The following is a 27,500-nucleotide window of genomic DNA, read 5'->3' as shown; positions in this document are numbered from 1 at the left end:
TGGCACCAAGGACGCCAGCAGCGTCAATGGCGGCGTGTGTGAGTGCAGAGTGTGTGTGTGAGTGCAGAGTGTGTGTGTGAGTGCAGAGTGTGTGTGAGTGCAGAGAGTGTGTGAGTGCAGAGTGTGTGTGAGTGCAGAGTGTGTGTGTGAGTGCAGAGTGTGTGTGAGTGCAGAGTGTGTGTGTGAGTGCAGAGTGTGTGTGAGTGCAGAGAGTGTGTGAGTGCAGAGTGTGTGTGAGTGCAGAGTGTGTGTGAGTGCAGAGTGTGTGTGAGTGCAGAGAGTGTGTGTGAGTGCAGAGTGTGTGTGAGTGCAGAGTGTGTGTGAGTGCAGAGAGTGTGTGTGAGTGGCGCCAGCGGGCGACCTGCACACTCGGGTCGCCCGCTGAGAGCTGACGTCTTTGCACGTCCTCACGCGTGTCGAGTAAGAGTAAGAGTAAGAGTAAGAGTAAGAGTAAGAGTAAGAGTAAGGTTTCAACGACCCGCTGAAGTCTCTGCCTTCATGTTGGAATGTAGACACTACTTTTACTGCGTGTAGCTTTAATGCTAATGAGATGTGTGTGTCCCCACAGAGTGTGTGTCTTTTACAAGCACTGTTGTGTACTTGATCCACTGTAAGTGTGCACTTGTCCAATGTAATAGATGTCATACATCACATACAACACGAAGGAGTGGGCCAGGAGGACAACAACGTTAGCAACACTAGCATAGCTATGTGAGCTACATGCTAACATTACATTTTAACACCATTGTAGGTTAGCAACACTAGCATAGCTATGTGAGCTACATGCTAATATTACATTTTAACACCATTGTAGTGTAGCAACACTAGGATAGCTATGTGAGCTACATGCTAACATTACATTTTAACATAATTGTAGTGTAGCAACACTAGCATAGCCATGTGAGCTACATGCTAACATTACATTTTAACATCATTGTAGTGCAGCAACACTAGCATAGCCATGTGAGCTAAATGCTAACATTACATTTTAACATCATTGTAGTGTAGCAACACTAGCATAGCCATGTGAGCTACATGCTAACATTACATTTTAACATCATTGTAGTGTAGCAACACTAGCATAGCCATGTGAGCTACATGCTAACATTACATTTTAACATCATTGTAGTGTAGCAACACTAGCATAGCCATGTGAGCTACATGTATCTCCTGCACACCTCCACCTGACGGAACCTTTTTCACCCGCTCCACCGCACCTGACCTTTCTTCATTGTTCCACACCCTCCTCCACACACACACACACACACACACACACACACACACACACACACACACACACACACACACACACACACACACACACACACACACACACACACACACACACACACACACACACACACACACAAGAGCGATACCAGGATGTGGTGGCTACGTGAAATGCCACCCGGTAGAAGTAGTAGTAAGTACACAGAAAGATGTACGGAGCTAACGCAGACAAAGAGACGGAGAAGTTTGGGACAGGAATGAAAAGAAAGGATTCATTTGGAAAAAAAATTATAACAAAAACGTTGGTTATAAAAATAATATTATATATTATTATATGACAAAATAATGTATTAATAATAATAATAGGAATATCAAAATTATTATTTACAATAACAATCATTTTATAATAATAATAAAAATAAATGTACTAATATTAATGTATCCAATATTATTAATAAATAATTAATACTTAAGAATATAATTTAATAATAATTATAGGAATATCAAAAGTATTATTAACAATAACAGAATCATTTTATAATAAAAAATAAATAAATGTACCAACATTAATGTATCCAATATTATTAATACATAATTACTACTAAAGAATATAATTTAATAATAATTATAGGAATATCAAAAGTAATATTAACAATAACAGAATCATTTTATAGTAATAAAAAAATAAATGTACTAACATTAATGTATCCAATATTATTAATAAATAATTACTACCAAATAATATATTTTAATAATAATTATAGGAATATCAAAAGTATTATTAACAATAACATAATCATTTTATAATAATAATTTTAAATTTTTTTTACTAACATTAATGTATCCAATATTATTAATAAATAATTACTACTAAAGAATATAATTTAATAATAATAATAATAGGAATATCAAAAGTAATATTAACAATAACAGAATCATTTTATAACAATACAAAATAAATGTACTAACATTAATGTATCCAATATTATTAATAAATACTTAATACTAAAGAATATCATTTAATAATAATAATAGGAATATCAAAAGTAATATTAACAATAACAGAATAATTTTATAATAATAAAAAAATAAATGTACTAATATTAATGTATCCAATATTATTAATACATAATGAATACTAAATAATATAATTTAATAATAATAATAGGAATATCAAAAGTAATATTAACAATAACATAATCATTTTATAATAATAAAAAAATAAATGTTCTAACATTAATGTATCCAATATTATTAATAAATAATTACTACTAAATATAATTTAATAATAAAAACGTGGAATGTAATTATTATTGACAATATTAGAATAATAGTAAAAATACTATCTATAATACCTGTTAGCATGCAAACAATAGCATTTTCATGCTATCGTTAGCACACATGCTATGTGTGTGTATACTTTTGATATTCCTATTATTGCTAACCTACAATGATGTTAAAATGTAATGTTAGCATGTAGCCCACATAGCTATGGTAGCACGTAGCTCACAAGCTAACTTAAGCATGCTAACTTTTTTCTTTTCTATTTCCGCAGCCATATACCTTTGAGTGGTGTAACTTGGTATATGAAACATGCCCACTGTTTTCATGCTATCGTTAGCACAAATGCTACGTGTTATCATTTTTGTGTAAACATGCTACTGTTTTAGGCTAGCTCTGCGGCTCTCTTATGTCACACCTAAAAGTATTATGAACAATAACAGAATCATTTTAGAACAATACAAAAATAAATCTAAGATGGACTGAAAGTGTTCTGTGGTCTGACGAGTCCACGTTTTTGGAAACTGTGGACGTCGTGTCCTCCGGACCAAAGAGGAAAAGAACCATCCGGATTGTTCTAGGCGCAAAGTGTAAAAGCCAGCATGTGTGATGGTATGGGGGTGTATTAGTGCCCAAGACATGGGTAACTTACACATCTGTGAAGGCACCATTAATGCTGAAAGGTACATACAGCTTTTGGAGCAACATATGTTGTTATCATGGACGCCCCTGCTTATTTCAGCAAGACAATGCCAAGCCACGTGTTCCAACAGGGGGGCTTCATAGTAAAAGAGTGCGGGTACTAGACTGGCCTGCCTGTAGTCCAGACCTGTCCCCCATCGAAAATGTGTGGTGCATTATGAAGCCTAAAATAGCACAAGGGAGACCCCCGGACTGTTGAACAACTTAAGCTGTACATCAAGCAAGAACGGGAAAGAATTCCACTTGAAAAATGTGTCTCCTCAGTTCCCAAACCTTTACTGAGTGTTGTTAAAAGGAAAGGCCATGTAACACAGTGGCAAAAATGCCCCTGTGGCAACTATTGGCATCGCTGTGAGCGGACTTAATTGAAGTCTATTTATGAGTTAGAATGCTAGGATAAAAAAAAACACATCATGTCTTAATGATCGTGAACGATAGGCAAAATTCACCCCCAAAAAAAGCATTTCCTCTGTAAAACGCCTTTAATTAGGGTGAACTGGGTCGGAATTGGGGGTTAAATCACCAAAAATGATTCCCCGGGCGCGGCCACCGCTGCTGCTCACTGCTCCCCTCACCTCCCAGGGGGTGATCAAGGGTTGATGGGTCAAATGCAGAGAGTAACTTCGCCACACCTGGTGTGTGCGTGTGACAATCATTGGTACTTGAACTTGAACTCAACACACGGCACACTAACCTATTGTTACTATAACAATCTACAAGGTTAATACAGCTTGCTTCTCTTTCTTCCCCTCCGTCTTTCTGCCTTCCTTCGTATCCCTAGTTATCGTTACGTATACGCATTGTTGCATTTGAACAACTGTATTGTTGATAATAGAGGTACATTATTGGTATTGTTCATTAACAATAGCGATACTTCTATTGGTATTTGTATTGCTCCATTTGTAGTGCAATAATGCTCATTGTCTTTTCTGTATTATTATTTATTTCGCTAACTGCTTCTTTGCTATCACTTTTACCATCATATTTGTACATATTGTTGTTGTTGTTGTTGTCTCTCTGTCTTATCCCCCTCTTTTCCCCACAATTCCCCCCCTCTGTCTTCTTTTTTCTCTCTTTCTATCCCCTCCGGCCCGGCTGCACCAAATGATAATATAAATACATTTAATGAAGCCAAATACAAATAAGGCAACAAGGGAAGTATCCCACACTTCTCTTTTGTAAAGTCCATTTGTACAGCCGATACGGGCATCTACATCAACTGTATGATTTGCCTGAGAAGCTGGACAGGACAAAAAAAACCTGCCATTAATTAACAACCAAACAGTAATTTTTCAGCATGGAATGGACGATTGAGTCCCGGAAATAGCGGCGTGGCTTTCAGACCAAAACACGAGTAAATAAGCGAGTAAAGGCCGAGCTGAACAAACACTTGCAGAAGACGGGGGCCCATCAAACATTATCGCCACAGTCACAGGCCTGTTGCTGGGAACCCCGGCCTCCAGCTCGCTCCAATACAAACAAATTCATATTTTCCATAGAAGCGTGTTTCCCTTCTTCTGCTATCTCGCCACTCACTCCATTTCTGGAGGGGAGCAGCTGTGAGCGGGAAGTCCTGGGGCCGGGATTGGCAGAACCCGGGCGCTTAATCCTCTAGTGGGTTCCCCCTCGCAGGATGGGGACGGGGGCCGGGGGCGGCGAGGCCAAGGAGAAGCCCCGGGCCAACGGCAACAAACAACCAGGCTTTCCCCGGGCTCTCCCAGGCAGCTCCGTTCCACTCGCCCGACAATGGTTGCCACGGAAACGGCGTGCACATCATAACAGAGGCAACATGTGTGGGAGATGTGTCTGGAAAGCCACACTTGCATCCTTCCTTTTAATCCCTCAAATGCAAAGCCGTGCGAGAACATCACCCCACTACAGGAGCGGAACCTCCAACAAAAGTTCGGAGTCAAAACCCGGAAGTTGCAACAGCCGACAAAAAAAAACATGAGATGTTTGATCTCACGATGTTAGAATAATTATGTATATATTATCACACTAACTTTAGTATGCTTAAAGTCCGTTGTTTTAGTTATTTCGCTATTGTGCTCAAGTTGGACTTTTCTAATCTGTGCCTCGGCCGTAGATGTTATCTAACAGCCGAGGACTTCAACGACCTCAACGAAGATAAGATGACAGCACGCAGACGAAGCGGGGACAAGGCGAAATCACAAGGACCCCAGCACATTCCGTCACGTATCGTGCGTCCTGGACCTGCTTTGCATAATATATGTGACCACTAGTCAGGTTACTTCTAGACCTCCACCCCAGATCCCACCTCACTCCTACCCACTTCTCTAAAGTGGGCTGGCTCAAGGTGGAGGACAGAGTTAAACAACTTGCACTGAGCCTAGTCTATAAAATCCGCTACACCTCCCTGATACCGAAGTACATGTCAAACTACTTCCTTAACGTAATTGACCGCCATAACCACAACACCAGGGGGAGCTCCACTAACCACGTTAAACCCAGATTCCGAACTAACAAAGGTCTTAACTCATTCTCTTTCTATGTCACATCAATGTGGAATGCGCTCCCAACAGGTATAAAAGAAAGGGCATCTCTATCCTCCTTCAAAACCGCAATAAAAGTTCACCTCCAGGCAGCTACAACCCTAAACTAACACCCTCCCCGGATTGCTAATAATCAAATGTAAACAATCAAATGCAGATACTTTTTCTTTTTCTTATGCATTCTGATCTCTCTCTCTCTCTCTCTCTCTCTCTCTCTCTCTCTATGTCCACTACTTGATGTCCATCCCCCCCCCCACCCCCCCCCCCTCCACACCCCTGATTGTAAATAATGTAAATAATTCAATGTGATTATCTTGTGTGATGACTGTATTATGATGATAGTATATATGATAGTATATATCTGTATCATGAATCAATTTAAGTGGACCCCGACTTAAACAAGTTGAAAAACTTATTCGGGTGTTACCATTTAGTGGTCAATTGTACGGAATATGTACTTCACTGTGCAACCTACTAATAAAAGTCTCAATCAATCAAAAACTCCTTTTAGAGGCGGCCTTAGTGTTGTTGACTGTGGAGCTCCTGAGTAAATAGAGGGACGCAGGAGCTGAACCTTAGAGCGCAGGGCGAGACTGCGACTAAGTGTGCAGCTCCATGCGTTCTCCTCATGAGCTAAATTGAACTCTGTCTCTGCATGATTTCCTTGCTTCTTGTCTGATTAATAGATGTCATCAGTGCTTGAACCTGACACTCCATAACCTCCATTATTGCACAGGTGCCCAGGTATCCTTCCGCCACTACAACTAGTCCTCCAGCAAATCCCTTGTTGACAGGACCAAAATTCCGTTTTGAATTCATCTTAAAATCGGAACGTCGTACAGCAGATGCCAGCTCCTGGTCTGCCAGAGCATAAGAAGACGTTTGATTTTATTTAGCTCAAACAATTGTATAATACGGAGCCCCTAAAGGGACATGGGAATTCATTGTTTTTATACATGTATCTCGTGCGCACAAGAAAGTATCTCGTGGCCACAAGAAACTTTTTATCAAAAAAAAAAAAAAAAATTTTTTTTATTTTTTTATAAAATAAAATAAAATATTATTATTATTATATATATATTTTTTTAATAAAAAGTTTCTTGTGTGCACATAAAAATAAAAAGAATAAAAATACTTTTTTTTTTTTTTTTTTTAAATAAAAAGTTTCTCGTGCCCACGAGAAACTTTCTCGTGCGCACGAGAAACTTTTTTAAAAAAAATTAAAAAATAATATTATTGTTTTTTTTTTTTTAATAAAAAGTTTCTCGTGGCTACGAGAAACTTTTTCGTGTGCACGAGGAACTTTTTATTAAAAAAAAAAAAAAAAAAGTTTTTATTTTTTTATAAAAAGTTTCTCGTGCACACGAGAAACTTTTTATAAAAAAAATAAATAAAATAAAATATTAATATTATTATTTTGTTTTTTTTTAAATAAAAAGTTTCTCGTGTGCACATAAAAAAAATAAATAAAATAAAATAAAATATTATTATTTTAAATAAAAAGTTTCTCGTGGCCACAAGAAACTTTCTCATGCGCACGAGAAACTTTTTATAAAAAAATTTAAAAATAATATTATTATTATTATTATTTTTTTAATAAAAAGTTTCTCGTGGCCACGAGAAACTTTTTCGTGCGCACGAGGAACTTTTTATTTAAAAAAAAAATATATATATATATATTTTTATTTTTATTTTTTATAAAAAGTTTCTAGTGCGCACGAGATACATGTCTAAAAAAAAAAAATTCCCATGTCCCTTTAGGGGCTCCGTAGTATAATAATAATAATAATAGATTTAATTTGTAAAAAGCACTTTACATTGAGCAAACAACCTCAAAGTGCTACAGTGTATTAAAAAATAAAATACAAATAAAATAAAAACTAGAACAGCCTAACAGCTAGAACTAGTATGCATATATTTTAAAAAATACATTTTTAAAAAGAAGGGTTTTTAAGCCTTTTTTAAAAGCATCCACAGTCTGTGGTGCCCTCAGGTGGTCAGGGAGAGCGTTCCACAGACTGGGATATTACAGTATGTAATATAAAGGAGTCAGGCGCGCACGGTGGAACAGGGGTTAGTGCATGTGCCTCACAATACCAAGGTCCTGAGTAGTCCTGGGTTCAATCCCGGGGCTCTGGATCTTTCTATGTGGAGTTTGCATGTTCTCTGCGTGGGTTCCCTCCGGGTACTCCGGCTTCCTCCCGCCTCCAAAGACATGCACCTGGGGATAGGTTGATTGGCAACACTAAATCCTAGCAACCTCGTTAGTTTTACGCTGATTATTATACATTCTATAGTTCTTTTGTGAGACCTGCTCAGTGGCCTTGTTGGTTAGACCGGAAGGTCGTGAGTTCAAACCCCGGCCGAGTCATACCGAAGACTATAAAACTGGGACCCATTACCTCCCAGGGGGTGAACAAGGGGATTGTACTATGTCAGGTGACCATGGTCCAAGACATGAGAAAGTAAAGACATGGACTTACACTCACCATCATCGAGGTAGGCCTGGTCCAGGTTCTCCTCCTTCACCGTCACCCTCCTGGGTCTGTCCCCGCCAGGTCCTCTGGCCTTCTGCTGCTGGATGACCGTGGCGTACTGCTGAGGAGGGGGCGGGGGCGGGGAGTAGGATCCGCAGTAGACGGCGGGCGGCTCCTGGTGGTGGTTGGTGGGGGAGAACTGGATGATGGGTGGGTGCGCCGGGGATCCGGTGCGGACCAGGACGGAGCGGTGCGGGTCGGGGATCAGGGCGCCGCTCTTCTCGCCGCGGGGGAAGGCCGCGCTCTGGCGGTCAAAGCCGGAGCCCAGACGCTGGCAGGACGCCACGCCGGAAAGCAGGCCGTGATCCGGGTGGAGGACGCGGCGTGGGCTGGGGTAGTAGGAGTGGGGGGGGGCGCCCATCATGGCGAAGGTCACGTGGTCCGAGTCATACTCGTCTAAGGGCTCGGTCTTGATGGACGCGGCTGGACAGACAACATCAGCTATTAGTTCTCTGACAAATACACCACATGTTGTTACTGGTATGCTAGTATGTCTTATATTGCTATTACATGTATGCTAGCGTGTCTTATATTGGTATTACATGTATGCTAGCGTGTCTTATATCTGTAATGCATATATGCTAGCATGTCTTATATTTGTAATGCATACATGCCAGCATGTCTTATATTTGTATTACATGTATGCTAGCATGTCTTATATTTGTAATGCATATATGCTAGCATGTCTTATATTTGTATTACATGTATGCTAGCATGTCTTATATTTGTAATGCATATATGCTAGCATGTCTTATATTTGTATTACATGTATGCCAGCATGTCTTATATTTGTATTACATATATGCTAGCATGTCTTATATTTGTATTACATGTATGCTAACATGTCTTACATTTGTATTACATGTATGCTAGCGTGTCTTATATTTGTAATGCACATATGCTAGCATGTCTTATATTTGTATTACATGTACACCAGCCTGTCTTATATGTATGCTAACATGTCTTATATTTGTATTAAATGTATGCCAGCATGTCTTATATTTATATTATGTATATATATATATATATGCTAGCATGTCTTATATTTGTATTATATATATATGCTAGCATGTCTTATATTTGTATTATATATATATGCGAGCATGTCTTATATTTGTATATATATATATATATATATATATATATATATATATATATATATATATATATATATGATAGCATGTCTTCTATTTGTATTATATATATATATGCTAGCATGTCTTATATTTGTATTATATATATATATATATATATGCTAGCAAGTCTTATATTTGTATTATATATATGTATATATATATGCAAGCATGTCTTATATTTGTATTATATATTTATGATAGCATGTCTTATATTTGTATTATATATATGCTAGCTTGTCTTATAATTGTATTATATATATGCTAGCATGTCTTATATTTGTATTATATATATATGCTAGCATGTCTTATATTTGTATTATATATATATATGCTAGCATGTCTTATATTTCTATTATATATATATATGCTAGCATGTCTTATATTTGTATTATATATATATGCGAGCATGTCTTATATTTGTATTATATATATATGCTAGCATGTCTTATATTTGTATTATATATATATGCGAGCATGTCTTATATTTGTATTATATATATATGCTAGCATGTCTTATATTTGTATTATATATATGCTAGCATGTCTTATATTTGTATTGTATATATATGATAGCATGTCTTCTATTTGTATTATATATATATATATATATATGCTAGCAAGTCTTATATTTGTATTATATATATATGTATATATATATGCGAGCATGTCTTATATTTGTATTATATATATATATGATAGCATGTCTTATATTTGTATTATATATATATGCTAGCTTGTCTTATATTTGTATTATATATATGCTAGCATGTCTTATATTTCTATTATATATATATGCTAGCATGTCTTATATTTGTATTATATATATATGCTAGCATGTCTTATATTTGTATTATATATATGCGAGCATGTCTTATCTATGCATCACATGTATGCCAGCCTGTCTTATATGCGTGCCAGCATGTGGAACACAGGGTGCAGTGCAGGTGGCTCACAGGGCAGAGGCGTGTAGGCGAAGTGCTGAGGTTGACTGCGCTTCCTCTTCCCGTTGACCACGCAGAAGGTCACCTTGACGGGACGGCAGACGGAGGAGTCACGGTAGGACGGCACCTCCACAAACAGAATGCTCTGGCGGGTGAAAGATGTTGCATGAGTCCATGAGTGGCGTCACGGACGTCTTATACTCACCGGCTGGCTCTTGTCTTTGTCCACCGTGGCTTCACTCTCCCACACTTGCATCCCATCTGGCGGAGGAACATAGCGGTTGTTGCAACACAAAAATACGTGCAGGGAAGTCATCAACAATAAATGTTCATCTTATAGTTGCAGCAGTGTTGCATGAATGTCAAAATGAAGTGAATTATATTTATATAGCACTTTTCTCTAGTGACTCAAAGTGCTTTTACGTAGTGAAACCCAATATCTGAGTTCCATTTAAACCAGTGTGGGCGGCACTGGTGGGTAAAGTGTCTTGCCCAAGGACACAACGGCAGTGGCTAGGATGGCGGAAGCGGGGATCGAACCTGGAACCCTCGAGTCGCTGGCACGGCCCGAACCAACCGAGCTATGCCGCCCCAATAATACCCGATAATAATAATAAAATCCGATAAAAAAAGGTGAGGTTCAACAACATTTTCTCACGAAAGAAACAAGCGGTAGAAAATGAATGGATGGAAAAATAGTATTACACGTTTCCATCCATCCATCCATTTTCTACCGCTTGTCCCTTTCGGGGTCGCGGGGGGGGGGGCTGGAGCCTATCTCAGCTACATTGGGGAAGGCGGGGTACACCCTGGACAAGTCGCCACCTAATAAAATAGAATTACATAAGATAAAAAAGATCAAAGTATCACGAGAAAAATCATGTTTAGTCACTAGAAAATCTTAAAAATAAAACAATAATAAAAAAATATATACATCATAAAACAACACGAGAAAAATCATGTTTAGTCACCACAAAGTCCTAAAAACAAAACAATCATTTCTTTTTTTTTAAATCATAAAACAACACGAGAAAAATCTTGTTTAGTCACCACAAAATCCTAAAAATAAAACAATAAAAAAATATATATATATATCATAAAACGAAACAAGAAAAATCATGTTAAGTCACCACAAATTTCTAAAAATAAAAAAATTAAAAAAATTAAAAATAATCATAAAACAACATGAGAAAAATCATGTTAAGTCACCACAAAATCCTAAAAATAAAACAATAAAAACAAATAATAATAATAATCATAAAACAACAAAAGAAAAATCATGTTTAGTCACCACAAAATCCTAAAAATAAAACAATAAAAAAAAAAATAATCATAAAACAACACGAGAAAAAAATCATGTTTAGTCACCACAAAATCCTAAAACTAAGACAATAACAACAAAAAAAAATATTATAAAACAAAACAAGAAAAATCATGTTAAGTCACCACAAAATCCTAAAAATAAAACAATTAAAATTTTTTTAAAAAAATCATAAAACAACACGAGAAAAATCATGTTTAGTCACCACAAAATCCTAAAAATAAAACAATTAAAAAATAAAAAATATCATAAAACACGAGAAAAAAATCATGTTTAGTCACCACAAAATCCTAAAACTAAAACAATAACAAAAAATATATATATCATAAAACAAAACAAGAAAAATCATGTTAAGTCACCACAAAATCCTAAAAATAAAACAATAAAATTTTTTAAAAAAAAAATCATAAAACAACATGAGAAAAAAATCATGTTTAGTCACCACAAAATCCTAAAAATAAAACAACAATAAAAAATACAAAAATATCATTAAACAACACATAAAGTGTCGGATACACTATATTGCCAAAATTTTTGTTCGATACGTACCTCGGTTTAGAGGTCACGGTTCGGTTCATTTTCGGTGCAGTAAGAAAACAACAAAATATACATTTTTTGGTTATTTATTTACCAAAATTTGTAAACAATGGCTTTATCCTTTTAACATTGGGAACACTATAATAATTCTGCCCACGTTAATCAACATTAAACTGCCTCAAGTTGTTGCTCAGATGAAATACAATTACATTTTGGGAAGCCTGTAGTTGATTTATTATGTAAATGTGATATTTTTTATCAACATGTGATAGCAGGGACCCTGCCATTCACAACTAGGCTGCTCCATTACTAATGATTAATGTAATTAAAGCTGAAAAATAGTACAATAGCAATAAGGAGAGACTATTCATCCCTGAACACCATGGAGTTCATGTAGGCTTAATGATGCACTTACATTATTATATCAACTATCAGAGACAGAAACTCTTCATTTAACATAATGTCCTTTTTTGCTGCTTCAAAACAGCTCAATTAACACAGAAAAAGGTAAAGTGAAATAACAGACAGACAGGGCTTTGCTGTCCGTAACACACACACACACACACACACACAATGCAAAATGAGCTAATTAATGAGCGAATTAGCCTTCACCTCAAGCCAGGACTGCGAGCGAGCTGAGCTGCCTTTTATATTTCTAGAAGGTCAACGGGCTCATAGTGATGTTACTAGTAGTTGACTGGGAGGTGTTTATTATCATTTGGGGAGAGTCCGCTGCCTGATGATTACCTGCTAAACACTGACTACATGCGCTCTGAATATGCACTGCTGATTGGCTGTTACCGCTCTGTTTGTAGAGGACTGCCAGAGACAGAAGGAAGCAGAGGCGGCTACTTCATATGTTCATGTGGAAACTCGTTCGGTACACCTCCGAACCGAACCGGAACCCCCGTACCGAAACGGTTCAATACAAATACACGTACCGTTACTCCCTTACCATTTACACAACGTGACAACTTCACTGGCTTTGGGTTTCGTTAAAAACCAAAAATAGCTCTTTCGACTTGTTTCCTGCCAAGTGTTTATGGACATGAACGTAGTGGAGCGTGAAAGGCGAGAGAGAGCACATGACAGGACATGCGAGTGTGATTGCGGACGTCGCTGCAGGCGGGGAAGCCTCTGATTAAAAACACACGGCTTGATTGAGTAAGCTGGAAAAAAAAAAAAAAAAAAAAAGCGGTGGTGGGGTATTCCACACGCGCCGCCAACTTTCTACCGTCAGCTTCTACTCCATTACTGCTCCCTTGGCAGAAGCGTCTCGCCACCGCGGGAGACCCCGACTTTTCTTGGCCCCGTCTGCACGCGATTACGCCAGGAAGTGGAAATTAGTCGGGGGACGGCCAAGCAGATGTCTCCCATTGGGAGGGATTCCCGAGTCATGCGCCACACGGAACCCTCCGTCGGCAATCCCTTTTCCCCGAGATTTCCTTTTTCCATGTCTGGCTGAGCGTGCGTTACGTAACACGGCTTGGAGGAAAAATGCACGGCTTTTAGTTGTAGTCGACGTAACCTGCTCAGCCATGGAGATTTTTGACAAACTGTATTGTAGTTTCTTTGAATAAATTACACTTCACTTTGTCCCTAACAAAAACATCACTTGGAGATCTAACACTTGCTCACCGACACTTCAGTAGTACCGTATTTTTCGGAGTATAAGTCGCTCCGGAGTATAAGTCACACCCCCGGCCAAACTATGAAAAAAACGGCGACACCGAAAAATACGGTACTGCTGTTTTTATGGTAAAAAAAAAAAAGGCAGCTAAGTTGCTTTCAAATGTCTATTCTTGGTGTTGGCTTTTATCAAATACATTTCCCCCAAAAAATGCGACTTATACTCCAGTGCGACTTATATATGTTTTTTTCCTTCTTTATTATGCATTTTCGGCCGGTGCGACTTATACTCCGAAAAATACGGTAAAATGTAAAAGAAATATGGTAAGTTGCAATAATTTTACCTCAAAATGTAGTGTATATTACTGTAAATGGGAAAACAGTACTGCTGTTTTTATGTTAAAAAAAAAAAAGGCAGTTCAGTTGCCATAATTTTACCGTAAAATGTACATTTGTTTTTTTACAGTAAATAAAACAAACTGCAATTTTACAGTCAAATTTTGGCACCTGAGCTGCCAGTTTGTTTGTTTTCACCGTAAATCAACAACTGTAGATTTTCCCGTGTACCGTATTTTTCGGACTATAAGTCGCAGTTTTTTTGTTCACTATTCTTTATTTATTTTAAATTTCCTTTCAAATGTCTATTCTTGATGTTGGCTTTTATCAAATACATTTCCCCAAAAACTGCGACTTATACTCCAGTGCGACTTATATATGTTTTTTTTCCTTCTTTATTATGCATTTTCGGCCGGTGCGACTAATACTCCGGAGCGACTTATACTCCGAAAAATACGGTAAAATGTAAAAGAAATATGGTAAGTTGCAATAATTTTACCTCAAAATGTAGTGTATATTACTGTAAATGGGAAAACAGTACTGCTGTTTTTATGTTAAAAAAAAAAAAGGCAGCTCAGTTGCCATAATTTTACCGTAAAATGTACATTTGTTTTTTTACGGTAAATAAAACAAACTGCAATTTTACAGTCAAATTTTGGCACCTGAGCTGCCAGTTTGTTTGTTTTCACCGTAAATCAACAACTGTAGATTTTTCCGTGTACCGTATTTTTCGGACTATAAGTCGCAGTTTTTTTGTTCACTATTCTTTATTTATTTTAAATTGCCTTTCAAATGTCTATTCTTGGTGTTGGCTTTTATCAAATACATTTCCCCAAAAAATGCGACTTATACTCCAGTGCGACTTATATATGTTTTTTTCCTTCTTTATTATGCATTTTCGGCCGGTGCGACTTATACTCCGAAAAATACGGTAAAATGTAAAAGAAATATGGTAAGTTGCAATAATTTTACCTCAAAATGTAGTGTATATTACTGTAAATGGGAAAACAGTACTGCTGTTTTTATGTTAAAAAAAAAAAAGGCAGTTCAGTTGCCATAATTTTACCGTAAAATGTACATTTGTTTTTTTACTGTAAATAAAACAAACTGCAATTTTACAGTCAAATTTTGGTTTGTTTTCACCGCAAATCAACAAGTGTAGATTTTTCCATGTATTACTGTAAAAGCACAAAACGCAACACAGTTTATTACAGTAAAACAAAAGTACTGTTTTTTTAATTAAAAGAAAAATGCTGTAAAAACCACAGTCAATTTCACAATATTACCATGAAATCTATTGCTACTTTTACATTGCACAATTTGATGGATAACTTGCTTTGAAATCATTAATATTAGTATTTATTTCTATTTTTAAAAAATTGTTTAATTGTTTGATGATATATTTTTTGCATAACTAGACAGTTAACATAATTTGCGATTATTGTATTTTTCGGAGTATAAGTCGCACCGGCCGAAAATGCATAATAAAGAAGGAAAAAAACATCTATAAGTCGCACTGGAGTATAAGTCGCATTTTTTGGGGAAATGTATTTGATAAAAGCCAACACCAAGAATAGACATTTGAAAGGCAATTTAAAATGTCTAAAGAATAGTGAACAACAGGCTGAATAAGTGTACGTTATATGAGGCATAAATAACCAACTGAGAAGGTGCCTGGTATGTTAACGTAACATATTATGGTAAGAGTCATTCAAATAACTATAACATATAGAACATGCTATACGTTTACCAAACAATCTGTCACTCCTAATCGCTAAATCCCATGAAATCTCATACGTCTAGTCTCTTACGTGAATGAGATAAATAATATTATTTGATATTTTACGCTAATGTGTTAATCATTTCACACATAAGTCGCTCCTGAGTATAAGTCGCACCCCCGGCCAAACTACGAAAAAGACTGCGACTTATAGTCCGAAAAAATACGGTAGGTACAATCATTCCACACACTGTTATGTGTTGCCCTTAAACTCTTCCCCCCTGCAGCCTGTGTTACTTAGGAACCTTCACATAGCAATCCTATTGTCACCTTTGTACAAAAGCAGTGAAGTTGTCACGTTGTGTAAATGGTAAATAAAAAGAGAATACAACAAACCCTTTTCAACTTATATTCAATTTAATAGACTGCAAAGACAAGATATTTCATGTTGGAACTGGTAAACTTTGTTTTTTTTTTGCAAATATTAGTAGAGATGTACTGTGGTACTGTGGAGATGATATCAGTAGAAAAAACTGCATTTAGTTGAGATAATAATGAGTCATATATTGGAACATGGGATCTATTATTAAAAACTACACTATTGGTCATTTAAAAAAAATATATATATATATATATATATTTTTATAAAAGGCTGTGATGATAATGTAAATGAGGGATTTGTAGTCACTGCTAAGTTGGAATTATTATTAATATTGATACTGTAGTTGATATTTATTCTTTTTTTTTTTTACTACTTTTGGATTGTTTTGTGTCATGTTTGTGTGTCCTCTCAATTACTCTGTTGATTGCTATTCGAAATGTTGCTGGGCCGGGTTTGGTTTTGGAATTGGCAATGTATTATTATTGTACTGTGTATTATTTTGTTGGACTGATAAATAAAAATAAGAATAAAAAAATAAATAAAAATAAAAAAATTTTTAAATGTCGGTCATTTTTTCTTAATAATTATCTCCTATCTCATCAATTTAGTAACACTGAAGAGGTGTGTTAAAACATGGCTAGCTGGAGTAAAAATGCATGTCTTTCAATATGCATCATAACAAAAATGGTCATATTAAAAACATGGATAGATGTTGATAGTCCAACTGTAGAAAAAACTGCATTTAGTTGAGATAATAATGAGTCATATATTGCTATTGAATTGAATTGAATTGTTGGACTGATTAATAATAATAATAATAATAAAAAAAACTAATAATAATAAAAACATTTTTAAATGTCGGTCATTTTTTCTTAATAATGGTCTCGCATCTCATCAATTTAGTAACGTGTCAGCAAAGAGTAAAAATGCATGTCTTTCAATATGCATCATAACAAAAACTGTAATATTAAAAACATGGATACCGCTTGTCCCTTTTGGGGTCGCGGGAGGTGCTGGAGCCTATCTCAGCTGCATTCGGGCGGAAGGCGGGGTACACCCTGGACAAGTCGCCACCTCATCGCAGGGCCAACACAGAAAGACAGACAACATTCACACACTAGGGACCATTTAGTGTTGCCAATCAACCTATCCCCTGTGGAGATGATATTAGTAGAAAAAACTGCATTTAGTTGAGATAATAATGATTTTGTTGGACTGATTATTAATACTAATTTAAAAAAAAATTATAATAAAAAAATTGTTTTAAATGTCGGTCATTTTTTCTTAATAATGATCTGGCAGCGTCATCTCACAAGACAATCAAGTGACAAAAGTGACGTCTTGGTGAAGATTGAGGATCGCTAATTTTTAGGTCTATTTTTTTTTAATGCCTGGCTGGCGATGGACTGACACACCCACCGCCAGCTCGCCATCCACGTAACGGGCACCCCTGCGGTGGCAGAGAAGGCGAGCTGAAGAGTGCGAAGCTCACTCACCGTGTGTTTTCTCCGTGAACAACACCTTGGAGTCGGAGCTGAAGTTCTGGCCGGTCAGGATCATCTGCTGGCCTCCCAGCACGGAGCAGCTGTCCAAGTCCTGCTTCTCCACCACGGGAAGTTCATGCGCAGAACGCTGAGCTGCGTGTGATGAAAACACAGCACCGGCTATTAATCATCCACAAGTACACAGCACCTAATTAAAGGTCCACGTCATGTTAAAATGTTGGAAGAGTAAAATGTGTTAATGAGCGATCCGTCATCTCCCTCACTTGTTGTCACTTTGGAGAGAAGAGGCGTTAAAAAAACGCTGGCCTTTGAAAGGAAAATATATAATCATAATTACAAAATTAAATTAAAGCTGCAAGCGGCGATGGACGGGACCAACTTTGACGGCACATAAAATCCAAACCGGAGCAGTAATTAAAACTCTTTCGTCAACTTTTAATCAGAAGTGTTCAGTCTCTCTCCTGTGCCGAAGTTTGAAGCCGACACGACGAACGTGCTCAGAGGAGATAATGTTTGAAGAAAGGTGACCGGTTTTTACAAAACTTTTGTTTTGAAGGGGGAATTGCAAACTTCCTGTTGATATTTGCTGGGGGTTGTCAGTGAATGAAATCTAGGTCTAAGTGAGACCTACATAGAGGTTTTTGTTTCATGTCTCTACGACATTCCTACTGGAAGTTACAGGCAGTTTTGTCTGTGTTTTCTTCCTAGGGGGCGCTAGAGCGCAATTTTGAGTTTTGGGGTTAGGTTTTTAGATTAGATCGCAATTTTCGCCAGTCCTGATGTGTGTGTCCAGTTTGGTGAGTTTTGAAGCATGTTAAGGGGGTCAAATTATAGCTCCAAGAGGCAAAGGTGACCGGTTTTCACAAAACTTTTGTTTTGAAGGGGGAATTGCAAACTTCCTGTTGATTTTTGCTGAAGGATGTCAGTGTATGAAATCTAGGTCTAAGTGAGACCTACATAGAGGTTTTTGTTTCATGTCTCTACGACATTCCTACTGGAAGTTACAAGGAAGTTTTGTCTGTGTTTTCTTCCTAGGGGGCGCTAGAGTGCAATTTTGAGTTTTGGGGTTGGTTTTTTTTTTTATTAGATCGCAATTTTTGCCAGTCCTGATGTGTGTGTCCAGTTAGGTGAGTTTTGAAGCATGTTAAGGGGGTCAAATTATAGCTCCAAGAGGCAAAGGTGACTGTTTTTACAAAACTTTTGTTTTGAAGGGGGAATTGCAAACCTCCTGTTGATTTTTGCTGAAGGATGTCAGTGTATGAAATCTAGGTCTAAGTGAGACCTACATAGAGGTTTTTGTTTCATGTCTCTACGACATTCCTACTGGAAGTTACAGGCAGTTTTGTCTGTGTTTTCTTCCTAGGGGGCGCTAGAGCGCAATTTTGAGTTTTGGGGTTGTTGTTTTTTTTATTAGATCGCAATTTTTGCCAGTCCTGATGTGTGTGTCCAGTTTGGTGAGTTTTGAAGCATGTTAAGGGGGTCAAATTATAGCTCCAAGAGGCAAAGGTGACTGTTTTTACAAAACTTTTGTTTTGAAGGGGGAATTGCAAACTTCCTGTTGATTTTTGCTGAAGGATGTCAGCGTATGAAATCTAGGTCTAAGTGAGACCTACATAGAGGTTTTTGTTTCATGTCTCTACGACATTCCTACTGGAAGTTACAGGCAGTTTTGTCTGTGTTTTCTTCCTAGGGGGCGCTAGAGCGCAATTTTGAGTTTTGGGGTTAGGTTTTTAGATAAGATCGCAATTTTCGCCAGTCCTGATGTGTGTGTCCAGTTTGGTGAGTTTTGAAGCATGTTAAGGGGGTCAAATTATAGCTCCAAGAGGCAAAGGTGACCGGTTTTCACAAAACTTTTGTTTTGAAGGGGGAATTGCAAAATTCCTGTTGATTTTTGCTGAAGGATGTCGGTGTATGAAATCTAGGTCTAAGTAGGACCTACATAGAGGTTTTTGTTTCATGTCTCTATGACATTCCTACTGGAAGTTACAGGCAGTTTTGTCTGTGTTTTCTTCCTAGGGGGCGCTAGAGTGCAATTTTGAGTTTTGAGGTTGGTTTTTTTTTATTAGATCGCAATTTTTGCCAGTCCTGATGTGTGTGTCCAGTTTGGTGAGTTTTGAAGCATGTTAAGGGGGTCAAATTATAGCTCCAAGAGGCAAAGGTGAATGTTTTTACAAAACTTTTGTTTTGAAGGGGGAATTGCAAACTTCCTGTTGATTTTTGCTGAAGGATGTCAGTGTATGAAATCTAGGTCTAAGTGAGACCTACATAGAGGTTTTTATTTCATGTCTCTAAGACATTCCTACTGGAAGTTACAGGCAGTTTTGTCTGTGTTTTCTTCCTAGGAGCAGTTTTGTCTGTGTTTTCTTCCTAGGGGGCGCTAGAGCGCCATTTTGAGTTTTAGGGTTGGGTTTTTTTTTATTAGATCGCAATTTTTGCCAGTCCTGATGTGTGTGTCCAGATTGGTGAGTTTTGAAGCATGTTAAGGGGGTCAAATTATAGCTCCAAGAGGCAAAGGTGACTGTTTTTACAAAACTTTTGTTTTGAAGGGGGAATTGTAAACTTCCTGTTGATTTTTGCTGAAGGGTGTCAGTGTATGAAATCTAGGTCTAAGTGAGACCTACATAGAGGTTTTTGTTTCATGTCTCTACGACATTCCTACTGGAAGTTACAGGCAGTTTTGTCTGTGTTTTCTTCCTAGGGGGCGCTAGAGCGCAATTTTGAGTTTTGGGGTTAGGTTTTTAGATTAGATCGCAATTTTCGCCAGTCCTGATGTGTGTGTCCAGTTTGGTGAGTTTTGAAGCATGTTAAGGGGGTCAAATTATAGCTCCAAGAGGCAAAGGTGACCGGTTTTTACAAAACTTTTGTTTTGAAGGGGGAATTGCAAACTTCCTGTTGAGTTTTGCTGAAGGATGTCAGTGTATGAAATCTAGGTCTAAGTGAGACCTACATAGAGGTTTTTGTTTCATGTCTCTACAACATTCCTACTGGAAGTTACAGGCAGTTTTGTCTGTGTTTTCTTCCTAGGGGGCGCTAGAGCGCAATTTTGAGTTTTGGGGTTAGGTTTTTAGATTAGATCGCAATTTTCGCCAGTCCTGATGTGTGTGTCCAGTTTGGTGAGTTTTGAAGCATGTTAAGGGGGTCAAATTATAGCTCCAAGAGGCAAAGGTGACCGGTTTTCACAAAACTTTTGTTTTGAAGGGGGAATTGCAAAATTCCTGTTGATTTTTGCTGAAGGATGTCGGTGTATGAAATCTAGGTCCAAGTAGGACCTACATAGAGGTTTTTGTTTAATGTCTCTAAGACATTCCTACTGGAAGTTACAGGCAGTTTTGCCTGTGTTTTCTTCCTAGGGGGCGCTAGAGCGCCATTTTGAGTTTTAGGGTTGGGTTTTTTTTTATTAGATCGCAATTTTTGCCAGTCCTGATGTGTGTGTCCAGATTGGTGAGTTTTGAAGCATGTTAAGGGGGTCAAATTATAGCTCCAAGAGGCAAAGGTGACTGTTTTTACAAAACTTTTGTTTTGAAGGGGGAATTGCAAACTTCCTGTTGATTTTTGCTGAAGGGTGTCAGTGTATGAAATCTAGGTCTAAGTGAGACCTACATAGAGGTTTTTGTTTCATGTCTCTACGACATTCCTACTGGAAGTTACAGGCAGTTTTGTCTGTGTTTTCTTCCTAGGGGGCGCTAGAGCGCAATTTTGAGTTTTGGGGTTAGGTTTTTAGATTAGATCGCAATTTTCGCCAGTCCTGATGTGTGTGTCCAGTTTGGTGAGTTTTGAAGCATGTTAAGGGGGTCAAATTATAGCTCCAAGAGGCAAAGGTGACCGGTTTTTACAAAACTTTTGTTTTGAAGGGGGAATTGCAAACTTCCTGTTGAGTTTTGCTGAAGGATGTCAGTGTATGAAATCTAGGTCTAAGTGAGACCTACATAGAGGTTTTTGTTTCATGTCTCTACGACATTCCTACTGGGAGTTACAGGCAGTTTTGTCTGTGTTTTCTTCCTAGGGGGCGCTAGAGCGCAATTTTGAGTTTTGGGGCTAGGTTTTTTGATTAGATCGCAATTTTCGCCAGTCCTGATGTGTGTGTCAAATATGGTGAGTTATGAAGCATGTTAAGGGGGTCAAATTACAGCTCAAAGAGGCGGCGGTATAATAATAATAAAACCTTACAAATACAATAGGGTCCTCTGTCATTTCGAGCGACAATGACTACATAACGTAACTACATAACATAAAAGACTATTTCGAGCGACAATGACTACATAACGTAACTACATAACGTAACTACGTAACATAAAAGACTATTTCGAGCAACAATGACTACATAACGTAACTACATAACATAACTACATAACATAAAAGACTATTTCAAGCGACAATGACTACTTAACACTGCTAAAGGTGCAACATGACACAATTAAGAGTGACATAACATGCTGAAGGTGCAACATGACACAATTAAGAGTGACATAACACTACTAAAGGTGCAACATGACACAATTAAGAGTGACATAACATGCTGAAGGTGCAACATGACACAATTAAGAGTGACATAACATGCTAAAGGTGCAACATGACACAATTAAGAGTGACAAAACATGCTGAAGGTGCAACATGACACAATTAAGAGTGACATAACATGCTAAAGGTGCAACATGACACAATTAAGAGTGACATAACATGCTAAAGGTGCAACATGACACAATTAAGCGTGACATAACATGCTAAAGTTGCAACATGATACAATTAAGTGACATACAATGCTAAAGGGGCAACATGACAATTAAAAGAGTGACATAACATGCTAAAGGTGCAACATGACACAATTAAGAGTGACATAACATGCTAAAGGTGCAACATGACACAATTAAGAGTGACATAACATGCTAAAGGTGCAACATGACACAATTAAGTGACATAACATGCTAAAGGGGCAAAATGACACAATTAAGTGACATAACATGCTAAAGGTGCAACATGACACAATTAAGAGTGACATAACATGCTGAAGGTGCAACATGACACAATTAAGGGTGACATAACACTACTAAAGGTGCAACATGACACAATTAAGAGTGACATAACATGCTGAAGGTGCAACATGACACAATTAAGAGTGACATAACATGCTAAAGGTGCAACATGACACAATTAAGAGTGACAAAACATGCTGAAGGTGCAACATGACACAATTAAGAGTGACATAACATGCTAAAGGTGCAACATGACACAATTAAGAGTGACATAACATGCTAAAGGTGCAACATGACACAATTAAGAGTGACATAACATGCTAAAGGTGCAACATGACACAATTAAGTGACATAAAATGCTAAAGGGGCAACATGACACAATTAAAAGAGTGACATAACATGCTAAAGGTGCAACATGACACAATTAAGAGTGACATAACATGCTAAAGGTGCAACATGACACAATTAAGAGTGACATAACATGCTAAAGGTGCAACATGACACAATTAAGTGACATAACATGCTAAAGGGGCAACATGACACAATTAAAAGAGTGACATAACATGCTAAAGGTGCAACATGACACAATTAAGAGTGACATAACATGCTAAAGGTGCAAAATGACACAATTAAGTGACATAACATGCTAAAGGGGCAACATGACACAATTAAAAGAGTGACATAACATGCTAAAGGGGCAACATGACACAATTAAGAGTGACATAACATGCTAAAGGTGCAACATGACACAATTAAGAGTGACATAACATGCTAAAGGTGCAACATGACACAATTAAGAGTGACATAACATGCTAAAGGTGCAACATGACACAATTAAGAGTGACATAACATGCTAAAGGTGCAACATGACACAATTAAGAGTGACATAATATGCTAAAGGTGCAACATGACACAATTAAGTGACATAACATGCTAAAGGGGCAACATGACACAATTAAAAGAGTGATATAACATGCTAAAGGTGCAACATGACACAATTAAGAGTGACATAACATGCTAAAGGTGCAACATGACACAATTAAGAGTGACATAACATGCTAAAGGTGCAACATGACACAATTAAGTGACATAACATGCTAAAGGGGCAACATGACACAATTAAAAGAGTGACATAACATGCTAAAGGTGCAACATGACACAATTAAGAGTGACATAACATGCTGAAGGTGCAACATGACACAATTAAGAGCGACATAACATGCTAAAGGTGCAAAATGACACAATTAAGTGACATAACATGCTAAAGGGGCAACATGACACAATTAAAAGAGTGATATAACATGCTAAAGGTGCAACATGACACAATTAAGAGTGACATAACATGCTAAAGGTGCAACATGACACAATTAAGAGTTACATAACATGCTAAAGGTGCAACATGACACAATTAAGAGTGACATAACATGCTAAAGGTGCAACATGACACAATTAAGAGTGACATAACATGCTAAAGGTGCAACATGACACAATTAAGAGTGACATAACATGCTAAAGGTGCAACATGACACAATTAAGAGTGACATAACATGCTAAAGGTGCAACATGACACAATTAAGAGTGACATAACATGCTAAAGGTGCAACATGACACAATTAAGAGTGACATAACATGCTAAAGGTGCAACATGACACAATTAGGAGTGACATAACATGCTAAAGGTGCAACATGACACAATTAAGTGACATAAAATGCTAAAGGGGCAACATGACACAATTAAGAGTGACATAACATGCTAAAGGTGCAACATGACACAATTAAGTGACATAACATGCTAAAGGGGCAACATGACACAATTAAAAGAGTGACATAACATGCTAAAGGTGCAACATGACACAATTAAGAGTGACATAACATGCTAAAGGTGCAAAATGACACAATTAAGTGACATAACATGCTAAAGGGGCAACATGACACAATTAAAAGAGTGACATAACATGCTAAAGGTGCAACATGACACAATTAAGAGTGACATAACATGCTAAAGGTGCAACATGACACAATTAAGAGTGACATAACATGCTAAAGGTGCAACATGACACAATTAAGAGTGACATAACATGCTAAAGGTGCAACATGACACAATTAAGTGACATAACATGCTAAAGGGGCAACATGACACAATTAAAAGAGTGACATAACATGCTAAAGGTGCAACATGACACAATTAAGAGTGACATAACATGCTAAAGGTGCAAAATGACAATTAAGTGACATAACATGCTAAAGGGGCAACATGACACAATTAAAAGAGTGACATAACATGCTAAAGGTGCAACATGACACAATTAAGAGTGACATAACATGCTAAAGGTGCAACATGACACAATTAAGAGTGACATAACATGCTAAAGGTGCAACATGACACAATTAAGAGTGACATAACATGCTAAAGGTGCAACATGACACAATTAAGAGTGACATAACATGCTAAAGGTGCAACATGACACAATTAAGAGTGACATAACATGCTAAAGGTGCAACATGACACAATTAAGAGTGACATAACATGCTAAAGGGGCAACATGACACAATTAAAACAGTGACATAACATGCTAAAGGTGCAACATGACACAATTAAGAGTGACATAACATGCTAAAGGTGCAACATGACACAATTAAGTGACATAACATGCTAAAGGGGCAACATGACACAATTAAAAGAGTGACATAACATGCTAAAGGTGCAACATGACACAATTAAGAGTGACATAACATGCTAAAGGTGCAAAATGACACAATTAAGTGACATAACATGCTAAAGGGGCAACATGACACAATTAAAAGAGTGACATAACATGCTAAAGGTGCAACATGACACAATTAAGAGTGACATAACATGCTAAAGGTGCAACATGACACAATTAAGAGTGACATAATATGCTAAAGGTGCAACATGACACAATTAAGAGTGGAGATGCCCGACAACAAACAACCTTTGCACCAGACAGATGTTGTCACCACACACAGGTAGCGACTACTGACTACTGTCCCGCCCTTTTTTTCCCCCCGCAGCAGCACGCAGACAGGAAATGACGGCCATAAAAGCGAATTTTTGCGTCACGCGTGAACGCCAACAGGAATGTTTGGCAGGATGAAAAAGGAGTCCTTGTTTGCCTTTTGATTACAGCGGCGGCTTTAATAAGGCGTGTGTACACACACTTGGACGTGGGCAACGCTGCACTAAATAAATCACCCTGCAGCATAAAGACGTCTTTGAGCGCCGTCCTCTCATTTGAATTTGTATTTTTTTTTACGGCCTTTGCACGGAGTTTTGTTCCAAAAAAAATCAATAAAAAATACTTAGCAAAAATACTCACAGCACTCGACGGGATGCGAGGCCACTTGGAGAGAGACCAGCTGTCCTCCGGGCTGGGGTATGTGGACGCGGAACACCAGGCGGACACGCGTGTTCTTACGCCCCACGTCCGTCTCGCCCTTCCGCAGTTCGATGTCGGCGTTACGCAGCTTCAGGATGCCGGCGCAGTCGATGCTGCGAGGAACAGGACAGGCGGTGACCATGCTGGCACGTTAAAGTGGACCAAATAGCATCAAACATCTCACAGAAAGTCAGTGTTGTATTTCCAATCGTGGAAATAACCAAGTTTTCCATCCTCCGATTGTTTCAAACACTTGCAAAAAACACTCGAGTTCCACAAAACCCCAAACAAGTGAAGTTGGCACGTTGTTAAAAGTTACAGTTAAAGTACCATGTTGCCACTTGGTGGCTGAGTTGCTGTTGTTCCCAAACTCTTCCATTTTCTTATAATAAAGTTAAGTTCAAGTACCAATGATTGTCACACACACACACACTAGGTGTGGAGAAATGATTCTCTGCGTTTGACCCTGCGACCCATGCTGCATAATAGACTGTATTTATATTATTCACATGTGAATAATGCTGCATAATAGACTGTATTTATATTATTCACATGTGAATAATGCTGCATAATAGACTGCATTTATATTATTCACATGTGAATAATGCTGTATAATAGACTGCATTTATATTATTCACATGTGAATAATGCTGTATAATAGACTGTATTTATATTATTCACATGTGAATAATGCTGCATAATAGACTGTATTTATATTATTCACATGTGAATAATGCTGTATAATAGACTGCATTTATATTATTCACATGTGAATAATGCTGTATAATAGACTGTATTTATATTATTCCCATGTGAATAATGCTGTATAATTGACTGTATTTATATTATTCACATGTGAATAATGCTGTATAATAGACTGTATTTATATTATTCACATGTGAATAATGCTGCATAATAGACTGTATTTATATTATTCACATGTGAATAATGCTGCATAATAGACTGCATTTATATTATTCACATGTGAATAATGCTGTATAATAGACTGTATTTATATTATTCCCATGTGAATAATGCTGTATAATTGACTGTATTTATATTATTCACATGTGAATAATGCTGTATAATAGACTGTATTTATATTATTCACATGTGAACAATGCTGTATAATAGACTGTATTTATATTACTCACATGTGAATAATGCTGTATAATAGACTGTATTTATGTTATTCACATGTGAATTCTGCTAGCCGAGCATTATATTAAAATGTTATGTTAGCTAGCATGTAGCTCACATAGCTATGCAAATTCTGCTAGCTGAGCATTATGTTAAAATGTAATGTTAGTTAGCATGTAGCTCACATAGCTATGCAAATTCTGCTGGCCGAGCATTATATTA

At 37.3% G+C, this 27,500-nt stretch overlaps 1 protein-coding gene across 3 annotated transcripts in view; it reads right to left on the bottom strand.

The window, feature by feature from the left end:
* Positions 1 to 27,500, bottom strand: part of nfatc2a (nuclear factor of activated T cells 2a) — a 63,600-nt gene that overhangs the window by 14,801 nt on the left and 21,299 nt on the right. For 2 of the 3 annotated variants that reach the window (XM_062051888.1, XM_062051886.1), the window contains exons 5-9: positions 26,079 to 26,251; positions 17,762 to 17,902; positions 10,546 to 10,601; positions 10,353 to 10,485; positions 8,210 to 8,686 (exon numbers count right to left, since the gene is read on the bottom strand). In XM_062051888.1, the coding sequence (XP_061907872.1) occupies positions 8,210 to 8,686; positions 10,353 to 10,485; positions 10,546 to 10,601; positions 17,762 to 17,902; positions 26,079 to 26,251 (980 nt within the window). The remainder of the gene's footprint in view (positions 1 to 8,209; positions 8,687 to 10,352; positions 10,486 to 10,545; positions 10,602 to 17,761; positions 17,903 to 26,078; positions 26,252 to 27,500) is intronic. The other variant, XM_062051887.1, reaches the window with a different exon arrangement.

Source organism: Entelurus aequoreus, linkage group LG07, assembly GCF_033978785.1.
Source record: "Entelurus aequoreus isolate RoL-2023_Sb linkage group LG07, RoL_Eaeq_v1.1, whole genome shotgun sequence".
NCBI lineage: Eukaryota > Metazoa > Chordata > Actinopteri > Syngnathiformes > Syngnathidae > Entelurus > Entelurus aequoreus.
This window is presented reverse-complemented; position numbering and strand designations above follow the sequence as displayed.